The 11,697-nt window shown below is 40.4% G+C and overlaps 1 protein-coding gene across 5 annotated transcripts in view; it reads right to left on the bottom strand.

The window, feature by feature from the left end:
* Positions 1 to 11,697, bottom strand: part of NT5DC3 (5'-nucleotidase domain containing 3) — a 58,619-nt gene that overhangs the window by 22,774 nt on the left and 24,148 nt on the right. For 2 of the 5 annotated variants that reach the window (XM_042845497.2, XM_008177012.4), the window contains exons 7-14: positions 11,632 to 11,692; positions 11,285 to 11,387; positions 11,055 to 11,156; positions 9,919 to 10,000; positions 9,442 to 9,528; positions 8,041 to 8,181; positions 7,387 to 7,451; positions 5,749 to 6,017 (exon numbers count right to left, since the gene is read on the bottom strand). In XM_042845497.2, the coding sequence (XP_042701431.1) occupies positions 5,756 to 6,017; positions 7,387 to 7,451; positions 8,041 to 8,181; positions 9,442 to 9,528; positions 9,919 to 10,000; positions 11,055 to 11,156; positions 11,285 to 11,387; positions 11,632 to 11,692 (903 nt within the window). In that variant the 3' untranslated portion in view covers positions 5,749 to 5,755. Of the gene's footprint in view, positions 1 to 192; positions 6,018 to 7,386; positions 7,452 to 8,040; positions 8,182 to 9,441; positions 9,529 to 9,918; positions 10,001 to 11,054; positions 11,157 to 11,284; positions 11,388 to 11,631; positions 11,693 to 11,697 lie in introns of those variants that run through there. The other 3 variants (XM_065565219.1, XM_008177011.4, XM_042845496.2) reach the window with 3 other exon arrangements.

The following is an 11,697-nucleotide window of genomic DNA, read 5'->3' as shown; positions in this document are numbered from 1 at the left end:
AACCAGTGAGGCAAAGACTACAGTTATTTTCATGTCTATCCCCTCTCTTCCTGTTCTCCGACACACACGTTTTTACTTAACTTGAATTTAAAAAAAATATCTGATAGTTTTTCCACTTAGTGGGCCCAGCTAATAAGCTTCCTGCCACCCCCTCCCTGTCATCAGAAAGATTAAGGCTCTTTAGAGACCAGATAAAATACATGCATTTATTTTTGTAGCAATCATTAAATATTCTTCACATAAAGTAACATTTTCTGATTGTTTATTAACCAAACTATTAATTTTTGCACTTCTGATTTAGACTAAATATAGACAATTCCTTTCACTCTGGTTCAGTTGAAATATACTCCAAAAATGGACATAGATACACTGCATTTGAAACATGCTGTAAAATCTGCATGAGAGAAGTGATGTTGGCAGTGTTAACGGGAAGGAGGTACACTGAAGCATATTCATGTATTTATATTTTTAAAAACACTTGTTTTACATTCATATTGTATACGGTTTGCTTGAACACTAATCCCCTGTAACAAAATGTCATGCAATATAAATTTTAAAAAAAATTCATACTAGCTGCTTTCCCTCAGCTCTCAAAGCAATCAACACCAAGCATAACATAACATTTTACTGTATTTTAAGTTAGGATGAAGTTTTTCATCTTGAAACAAAATGCACAGTAAATAGACGGATAAAATATTCCCACACAACAATTTCACTGTTCTTGCTTAAACATGCTAGCAGTGCTCAGAAGGACTCACTCTACCTCAATTTACAAGATTAGGCAACAAAGGCTCATGTCAAGAGCCATAAGCATCAAAGTGTTCGAACAAATGTAACCACTAAATTTTTAAAATGTGACATTAACTATTATCTGCTGGTACTAAACCAGATGGAAAAAGTATACTGACTTTATTTTCTCTTAAACTAGTTATGCTCTGCAGTACAAATACTTTATAAAGCACTTTGCTATCCTTTGGGATATGAAATGTGCTATGTGCAGTAACATCAAGTTTTGTTCCATCTTAGCATGATAACACACAAATTGACATTGGCAAATTAAGATTACCCCTCCTCCCCAAATTTCAGCATACAAAATAGACTAGATATCAAATTATGTAAAATATTAAATTAACTAGATCTTGCACTGTCCAGCCAACAACTCACCTGATAAAGCTAGATTAGGTACCAGTGGAAGTTTATTCTTCTCTCCAGCAAATAACACTAGGACAGTCAGTGGAACTCAAACATTTCAAGTCAAGTATAGTCTATTCATATGTATAAAGAAGTACCTAACCCCCTAGAAATATTGCACATAGTCTTGGAAACCAAGCTAGAGAAAACGTCAAACAATGCTATCGTATTAAACCTCCATGGCCAGCAATAGATTTATTTCAAGCATCCAGGTTTAAAGGAAACTTACACTGGATTTGTGCAAGCAGTTTTTAAGTGTTCATTTTGCAAACATGCTTTTTAAAATGTGAAAAAATATTGCATATGAAAGCCAAAAGTTCATTTACCCGATGGTAGCGGGGCAGTTACCCCACTCCTGGGATAGAAGGAGTGAGGGCAGCTGAGGGAGGCTGGCTGAGTAGCTGACCATAGGTGTGGTCAGCTCAATCAGGGCCCAGCTGGCCCTGATAAGAGGGCTGTGAGCCAAGAGCTCGGACAGTCTCACTCCGGCCCTGGAGTGAGGAGGACCTGGCTACCTGGGAGTACAGGGTACCTTGGGTAAAGCAGTCCTGGGGAAAGGCAAGAGGAGCTGGGGAGCTCCAGCCTGGCAACTCCTCAGGCTGAGGCCTTGTAAAAGGCCTAATTAGGTATTGAGGCTGCAGAGGTGCAGCCCGGGGATAGGCAAAGGCACCTTGCCAGTGCTGAGTGGCCATTACAGACTGCAGTTTGCCCCAGAGAAAGGGGGCTAGATGAAGACTGGCAGTAGCCACTGAGGCAAGGTGGGTATGGGGGGGTTGGGGTTCCCCTGAGGGGAGACCCAGAGTGTGGAGGTGCTGCTGCGGGGCAGCACCCCCAGGTAAGGGGCACCAGGGTCCAGGAGGGACACGGGGCCAGAGGTGGTGGAGACAACGGGGCCAGCAGCCAATGGAGAGAAACCGACCAGCAGGAGGCACTCCGAGGCTGAAAGGAGTTAATTCCCGGACTGACCAGCAGGAGGCGCCATGGCAGTGAGGGTGTGCTGTGCAACACCGATGGTCATTGCTGGAAGCAAATTATGACCTAAAAGAAAATTAATAATAATAATACTTGCTATATGTTTTGCCAATTATATTTTTATACTTTTTAAAATTAGAACTAAAACATAGGAAATATTAAAATGAGTCAGCCTATTCGAGTTCTGAAATGGTTGGGTAGGGAAGCATTGGGTTTTTTTGTCTTTGGTCACAGAGGAGAGAAAAACCCTGCTTAGAAATTTCTGTAGTGGTTTATTGAAGTGCCACTGCCTATTTGAGGAAACCTGCTTCAGTAGATGCTTCCTTTGTGCAAAATTCAGATAAGCTTCAGTTCAGTCTTAACCATTGGGAACTATATACTGCGAAATTAACTGCTCATCTATTTCCTAGTGTGACATTCTATATCTTGGGGAAGCATCCTGTAATCTCCATAGTCCTCGTTTACATATAATTGTGATATTTTACATAAAGCAGGACATGTGAGGTATCAGGGGAAAGGTTATGATCTGCTGAAAGTCACTGTTCTATCAAAATATGTATATCGATAATGCATATGAAGTTATGAGAATTGTGTTGTATGGTTGTCACTAAAATATGCTGTGGGTTTGGGAAGAACCCAGATACTAGCTCTCCAGAGACAATGCCAAGGAAAGTAACCAACGGCCAGGCGGGTGTCAAACAACCATTAACAGCCATTGTCCAGCAAGGCAGCTACAATGCAATGACTCAGCTGCATAAGGCCAGGTCAGGGGAATTGCTCAACCTTGCCTGGAAACTCAGCAATGCCCACCAGACATGCCTGGACTTGTGTTCTCCAAGCACATGGGACTGAGAGTATAAAACAGATACAGTGGGCACATACTGGGCCTTTCTCCTGCCCCCTCCTATGCTGCAAGCAACAAAGACACTCAGAAGAAGACTGAAGACTCCAACAGAGGAGACTGGCCCAGGTTTAAGAGACAAATCTGTATATTAAGGTCTGCAATATCCAATGGGGTGAGAAAAACTGCTTAATCTAGATGTTGCCCAGTCTAATAGTGGTGAGAGTTTAGACTGTGTGCTTATAATTTTCTTTTATTTTGGTAACTGACTTTTTGCCTATCTTTTGTAGTCAACAAATCGGTTTAACTGTTTAGCTTTACCAGTGAGTTTGCCTGAAGTGCTTGGTAAATCTGCTCAGGTTTGCAAAGGCTGGTGTATATCCACTTTCCATTGATGAAGTGGTGAACCAATTAATAAATTTGTACAGTATATTCCTGAGGTACAAGGTTGGGAGCTGCGGGGATTTGGCTGGTGCCTTTCTCTATGTGATTCATGAGTGGCTGTGGGAGTATTCCTGCAATCTAGCTGGGCATGGGGCTCCTCATGCGGTTGTGCTGAGTTATAACAGCACCTGGATGGGGTTGCTGCTAGTCACTGGCAAGGCATTGAGAGAGAGAACCAAGGCTGGAGAGAGTCCCACAGTCCCAGGCCACGCCCCGGAGATCCCATCACACCTAGAATTTCAATAATTTAAATAAATAAAGCTCCTCGCTAGTCTGTACAGTCCCAATTATTTTGTGTGATCTAATTAGTCTTCCTCCCCCAATTTGGGGGGGTTAAAACCAAAAAGATTGGATATGATTTTGCTTTTCATTTTTCTTTTTCCTCCTCTGTTTTTTCTAACTCATTTACCAATACTGCACATTTATTTTGAAATGTAACATTACAGAAGGCTACATCAAACATGTGATGAAGGCTTAACATTCTGAAACACAGAATATATCATAGTAACACACAGTTCATCATTGCGCAAAAAAAAAAAAAACCACACAACCCTGCATTTTAATTGAACATTCATTCATAGTATTTCCCTGAGAACTAGGACCTAAATATTCAAAGGTGTCTACTTTGAGATACTGTCAAAGGGCAAGTGTTCAGCACTTTCTGAAAATTAAGCCATTTAAGAGGTCCAAAGTTGGGCACGCAAAGTCACAAATCAGATTTGAAAATGTAGGCCTACGCCCAGGGACAACATATTTATCACATATAGAACACAGGTTATTATATTACACTAATGTAAAATGCATGTACAGATAGGAAAAAGAAGCCCATTAATAAGTCTCTGTAAAACTACAGGTTTAAAGATCTATTGTAACTCAAGTATCCAGCACAGAAAGTGACTATACTTACACTACTCCCTCTCCACCTCACTGTAAACTGTTTGATAATTGTGTCTCTCTGAACTCCCAATAGAACTTAAGATTTTCAGTCATGTCAAAATACATTGGAGTCATCACGTGAAGGTCCATCAGACCAGCACCAGAAGAGATAAGCTATATATTTTTTGTATCTTTATGAACCACAAGGTTATAGATACGAGTTTCAATATGAAAAAACAAATCTTCCCTTCCAGCCAATTCTGTTTTGGGGGTCTATTTTCCCCCTCTATGTGCAAGTATAAGTCATTATTTTTAAGAGGATTTACACCTAGATACTCCTGGGGGAAGTCTGCACCACTGCCATCTGCAGAATTCATGTCCCCTGCAGATTTCTTTTTCTCCTCACAGAAAATAGATTCTGCTGGAGAGGCACTACAATTACATTTTTTGTGGCACCAGAACAGAGGGCAGCCGGCTCAGGGGCCGGAGCAGCCAGCTGCAGAGAGGGAGGGGGACAGGCTGCCTTCTCACAGTGCCCTGCCTGTGGGGCCAGGTGAGGAGGCAAGCAACATGGTAGAGATGGACAGAGGGGGGCACACAGGGCTGCTGAGGGGTAAACTGGGGTTCAGAAGGGCTGGGGGTGGGGGAAGACTGCAGCAGAGGCCCAGGAGCTAGTGAGATGACAGCATTGAGCCAGGGGCTGAATGCGAATGAGGGTGCATGACCACATGGGCACAGGGGGTGCAGGGCCACATGGGGACAGAGGCAGATGTGTCTGACTGAATGGGAGAGGCTAGGGGTCAGCTTGGGTCTGCATGGGGGAGGCTCCCCAACTCCCTAACAATCCCTTCCTTCCTCCCCCTCCCCGCAAAAAATGTTCCTTGCTTCTCCCACCCACACCCAACAACTCTCCAGGTTCATTCCCAGGCTCCTTCCCAGCAATTAGTTCCCTCTCCATCAGCCCCTCTGTACCCGACTCCTGCAAGCCTTTGCGCTGTTTCGGAGGGGTATGGGAAATTCATTTCAATTACAATACAGAACTGTTATTACTCAGAGATCTGTATCAATATGCCTAATAAGGGATCTATTTGTCAAAAACATTTCCTGAATCTTTTTTGTTGTCTGTATTGTTACAGACATATTTGCTGACAGGTATTTTGAAATAAATTACCAAAATGATGGAAACTGGTGTGATTATATTGTGTGCATAACTTTTAATTTTTTGGCGCAGAATTCCCCCAGGAGTAATACAGGGGAGGAGGGACAAGTTATATATGAATTCTTACTCTATCAGGACAGATGTCCAGTAACTGGATCAAGACACAAACGTACTCCATGATTAAAAAAAATAAATCTGCATTCTGGTAGTTACTGATGGGTATATTCATTCATTTGGGGTGCTATAAAATAACTCAGGTACAAACCCAAAGCTCATTTGTTCTGAACCATCTCTTGCAGGAAGGGTATTCTGAATGTACCAGTGCACAGTTGGTCTGACCAGGTAGGGAGTTCATGCTGCAGAGGAGTCCTTCTTGGATAAAATGTGTAATTGGGATCATAGTTCAATAGACAGCTCAGCGATGCCATGTAAATATCAGCAAATCGAGATAAACGCCTTAAGAAATAGGTTGGATTCTGGTCAGTCCTGAATAAGCCCCCAAATTGCGAGTTGAAGAAGTTTCTGGTCACTTCCCTGTCACCAGAGAGAACATTTAAACAGACAGAGGACAAGGGGGGGGGGGGGGGGGATAAAAAAGACACTTTTTAATCAATTTATATAACCCAATATCTGAAATGAATAGAACTTGTAACGTAAAAGGAGTTATTTATACTACTCTCTTAGTGCTGTCACTCAAAGCCACTTAAACTTGCTTTGAAAGGCATTTCATGTAATAATAGGTAATTTAGTAAATATCTTTAGTGTGAATATTAAGAAAGACCTTGATCTTCCACCCACTGAAACCAATGGCATAAGATTGGATTCCCAACGTTTCCAATTTTTATTCTGAAGGGCTGGGGAGGAGACACAGAAGAGATCTTTGTCCTAGTCTTAAAGATTTCCATTTCCCACAGAAAGACTATGTCTACACTGCACTTTTGTCAGTAAAACTTGTGTTGTACGGGGGAGGGGAGAGGAACCTTCCCGGACAAAAGTTTTACCAACAAAAAGCGCCAGTGTGGACGGTGCTTTGCTGGTGGGAGATGTTCACCTGCTGACAAAGCTACCGCTGCTCGTTGGGGGTGGCTTTATTTTGCCAGCAGGAGAGCTCTCCTACCAGCAATGAGCGGCTACACGGGAGACCTTACAGTGTCACAGCTGTAAGGTACACAGTATAGACATAGCCTTAAACTCCCACTCTTGAGCTCCTGCATCCTAGCCAGTCTTTCCCAGACACCATTTTTCCAACTGGAAGAGATTCGATAGCAGTCTTTTTGGAAACAGGACTGGAAGAGGGAGTTAAGGAGAGGCATTAACTGGTTCCAAAGGCTTTCCCCTTCCCTCTCCCATTATTTTTTTGGAAGTTCCCTAAGTAACCAGCAAGAGTCTCCACAAATCTCAACTTCTCACACACACAATCTGACATCTCAGACATAGGTCTCTTGAAGTTTAAAATTTAAAACATAAGAATGCTATTCCCCTTATTGAGAAGTATGGGTTTGAGTTATGCGAAAATTTCCTTATGGAACTGTTATCAATGGATAGCAGCTGAATGTAGGGAGGACAGGGGAGCGAGGAAATACAGAATTTGGGGATGGTGGACCAGGCCTGTGCAGGGTGGGAGGAACATCAGGGTAACTCAGGCCATTCATATGAGACCATAATACATGTGTTGTGGATCAGGAAGAAGAGAACAGGGCTCTGCAGAGCACACACGGAAGGAATTTACATGTGCAGAGGGGGACAGGAACGGTGTGAGAGGCACATAGAAAACAGATATAAATGCTTGTCCCTATTCATATCAATAGCTAGTATAGAGGATATAGATTTCTGGAAAAAACTGGGAAAGTCCAAACAAAAAACCATTTTGATTGCAACAAGTATTTGAATGTTCATTTCTTACCTCATTTCTTTTCTTTCCTTTTTCCATTCCTGTAAAATCATTTGTGAATCTGGATCTTGGTAAATCTGGAATATAAATGTGGTCAACAAGTAACTAAACATACGCTTGCAGAATAAGAGTTCAATAAAGGGGAAAAGACTCATTTGTTGCTGTAACAAGGAAAAAAATGCTGCTTAAAAAGGTAATGCTGGTGCACTGCCTATGTGCACTGAAAAAAAATCAGAAGGGTCAAGAATCACGTGTGATCATTATAAACAGAAGGGACGGGGAGAAACCTACATTATTCCCTACTCACCAACACAAGATGATGGTTCTGGTACAGGTTTAGTGTACTTTAGTATTGTTATCAACAATATAAAAAAAAGTGTTTTTGCTGATTAAACAAAAATATTTCCTTTTTGTTTCAGTGCAGGGGTGTTTTATAAGGGAGTTTGTGAGTAAACTGGCTTATCAAATAAACTGCAATTGCAAGAATGATTGTACCTACAATCAGATTTGAAAGCTTAAACATAACAAAATTAAAATCAGACTGAAAACACTTGTAAGGCCATTAATTCAAACCCTTAAAGAGTTGGCTGCATCCCCCCTGTTAAATAAAAGCTATTTAAAAACACACACACACACACACACAAAAGCCACACACATACAACAAACCTGCATATGTTCCAATAATCCAGTCAGGGTTTGTAGCCAAGTCATGGTTTGAATGTACTGCTCTGTGTTCATGATTTTAATCTCTGATCGTAACTCTGGAATAATTGCACCTGTACGCCAGCCATGCTTCAGGGTCAAATCCTATTTACCAACAAGAATTGCAAAAAGCAAGTATAAGCCTTAAGAGAACTGAGATTTACTTCTTTACTATACTTTAGCCAAAGAGATGTTAATTAAATTACTTCTTACGTGTAAGCAAAAACATTCAACACAGTGGTTCAACTGTACCAACTTGCAAATAGGTTTAATTTTAGAGTAAAGCTTCAAATCCCACTTTTCTAAAGTTAGGGAGCAGATCCAGGTGACACAAAGTGAATGGATTCTGGCCAGTAGGAAGTTCCCCTGGCACAAGGAAACTCCGCAGGCGTAAGGCTAGTGGAGGCATAAGGAGAGAGGGAGGAGCGTCAGAGCATGGATAGCAGTGCTCCACTAAACCAAGCCTTCAATGGCATAAGGGTGGTTACAGGCCCTCAGCTACTCAAACTCCTGCCAGGGCTGATAGGAGCTGGAGCAGGGAACTGCAATCAGTTCCCTGAGCTCCCTTCTTCACTGTGCCTGAGTGGAACATGACTGTCCTTTTCTTTCTTGGGCCCTGATTCTGGAAAATATTTATGTGTGTGCTTAAGTGTTTTGCTGAACCAGGGCCCTTATGGCAAGACAGGATGAGGAGTCCTGAAGCTTTTTTTGTTGTAACATGGCATCACGAAACAGAAGAGATTGAGAACCATTGGTGTAAGGGAAGCCCCATGAGGCAACAATCAGAAGATAGATACCACTGCTTCAGCATTTTAAATTAATATTAAGCTATCAGTTAGTACATTATTTCATTTGTGTAGCATGATAGGAGAAAAAAAGAGACTTTATGGCTGTAACTGATAGTGGAACATAAAACTAGATGTTGTTAATAGAGAAGTTCAAAACAGAAGTTCATTCCTTAAACTCCCTTATTTACAGGTGGTGGTAAATGTCATCCAAGCCAGCGATATCCTGCACTTCAGGAGATCTGCTTTAAATTCTCAGTTACACCTGATACAAACAGTGCCCATCTCAAGTGTGCAGTCTTATGTGGCTGTTCTGAAATTGTAGACTAGTTAAAAGCCACAAGGCAGTTGGGGGAGATGATGATGATCATCCTTTTCAGGAAATGATTTTTACTTTTCTAAATTTGTATTACAGTAATGGGGTTTGATTTTGTTTACTTCTATAAGCCTAGCTGTTTTAAAATGTAATATTTAGAAATATCAATTGAGTGTTTATAATATTGAATCCCTTTTTTTCAAATCTGGAAAAAAGGCTTTCGCTTCCATGGAACACGATGAAGAAAAGAAACAAGTTACTTACTGCCAGATCGCTGTAAATGTGGTCACCAAAATACAGAACTTTGGAACCCCTCCAGCCAGTAAGCTTCAGAAATTCATATAAGTTACCCTGAAGAAACAAAACAGCAAGATGTGTGTGTACTAAAGTAACATCCAACTTTCAGGTTATTGAGCACTGAGGAAAATCTGACAAGTTTAAAAACAAATCTAAAAAATATTTATGACAGTATGAAAATATTAAAGTCATCTCTCAATTTCATTAAATGCTATAGCTCAAATTATACACGCCATTTTTGTTGCAAGATAAGATTTAATCACACTTAAAATGAACGTGATATAGTATGCTGAAAGTCTACAATGCCAACCATGGATATTTTTAAAAATTATTCAGTTACCAATATAATTACCTTCAGTACATTAAATTAATTTTAAAAAACCATTATGAAACATAAGATTATAGGAACTAGATATGTAATGGAAGGATATATTGGAAATGTACCTGTTTGTAAATCTGGCCTTTCTGCAATTTATGAATTTTGTCCCAAAGCAACTCTCCCTTTTCATTCACCTTCCGAAAAGGTCTAAAAACAGCAGAATTGTATAGAATTGTCACTCTGTCACAGCAAGGCTGCCACTTTTTAAAGTTGGGGCGGGGGGGAAAGAGAATACGAATAACACCCAATTGTTAAAAAAATTGGTGTATAATGAGCACATTCTCCTAACTCTCTCAAAACCCAGTCTCTAACCTTTAGCTTTAGCCTGATGCAGCCAATATACTATATTGACTTTGGTATATCAAAGTTTAAGAAAAGTTGCTCAGTAAAACATTAACTCTTGTTTGCTTTCATCTAAAATTTATGAGCATCCAGAATTAAGGCACAAAATCAGCCTGCCTGCTCAGGGGGATGGCGCTATGCTACTGGTAAACCAGGTTGAGGTGGGAAGAGAATAAAAATGAAGAATTAAAGACGGGAAAGATACCTTGTTTTATACATACAAAGCAAAGGGAATATCTGGAACTAGTTCCTTTACCAGCGTACTATTTTATTTTGTTTTTTATTAAGAGGAACAGAATAGTTAAAAAACCATCACAGCAAGGGTAGAAAATCCCTCTAAACTATACAAAAGTATAAAGGAATTAGTCTTTTTAAAAGACAAGCAGGTACATCTGTATATAAACGGCACATTCTAAATTGTTTACTTCAGTAAGAGGCTGTCCAGGGACTCCAGCCAAATCAGTTTGCTCTTTAATGCCTCTCACCTAATGCAAGAGAGATCAGTAAGAACATCTCCAAACTCAAGGCCTGATCCTGTAAGGTGCTGAGCCATTTGGACTTGGAAAGCGAGAGCACTCAAATGCACTGCAATATCGGGAGATAATAGAACAGTCCTGCAGCCCTTACTCAGTCCAGCAGTCCTGTAGTAGATACTGGAACTAACTACTCCCTAGACGATCAGCTATCTATTCAGGCTCCAGGGTTTTGTAATCCTGCATTAGCTCATGATGGTATAAACAGGGTTTCAAATACAATTGTATTTTTATATTACATACAGATAATTTACAATGTTTCATAATGTGTTACATAACCTTACAGAGTAAATCCCTTGAGCCATGGTGTATTAGCAAATACCCACCTTCTCTTATCATTGAAGAAATTTGGCTTGTCAGCCTGTACAATGACTACATCAAAGAGATCCCTCCAGTCCTTTCCAACGATGAACTTCATACCTTTGTCCCTACAGAAAGCACAACAGCATTAACAATGAAATAGGACAGCGGTGAACTTACATTGACAAAACAATAAACTACCTTGATTTTTAAAGTTTTAGAAGTATAGTTTAGCAATAAATGGCAGTAAACTTACACAAAGCTACTGGGACTGTTTGTGATGAGAAATAACTTCTTGCCATGATCAGCCAGCTTTCCTAACACTGCCCGGGTCTGCTCAGCATAGCAGATGTACTTATCTAGGAAAAATATTGATTTTAATATCATGTTGAACATCAATACTTTGCTACTTTCACTAGAAAACGGTCCATAACTTTTGATAATTGCAGGTCATATTTAATGAAGAAAATCCAAGGGAGACATGTGAAGCTGAAAATATCCTTCCCCCACCTAGGATTTTTAAGTATTATAAGAAAGCGAGAAAGAAACAATAAAATTATGGAGACAAGAGTAATCCCTACATGTAATCTCACTACTACTTACCAATATCTGCTTCAATTGCTCTGTACATTATTCCTTTGATGTGGACATCTCTGATTGAATCCTGTC

Source organism: Chrysemys picta, chromosome 1 (genome assembly GCF_011386835.1).
Source record: "Chrysemys picta bellii isolate R12L10 chromosome 1, ASM1138683v2, whole genome shotgun sequence".
Classification (NCBI taxonomy): Eukaryota; Metazoa; Chordata; order Testudines; family Emydidae; genus Chrysemys; species Chrysemys picta.
This window is presented reverse-complemented; position numbering and strand designations above follow the sequence as displayed.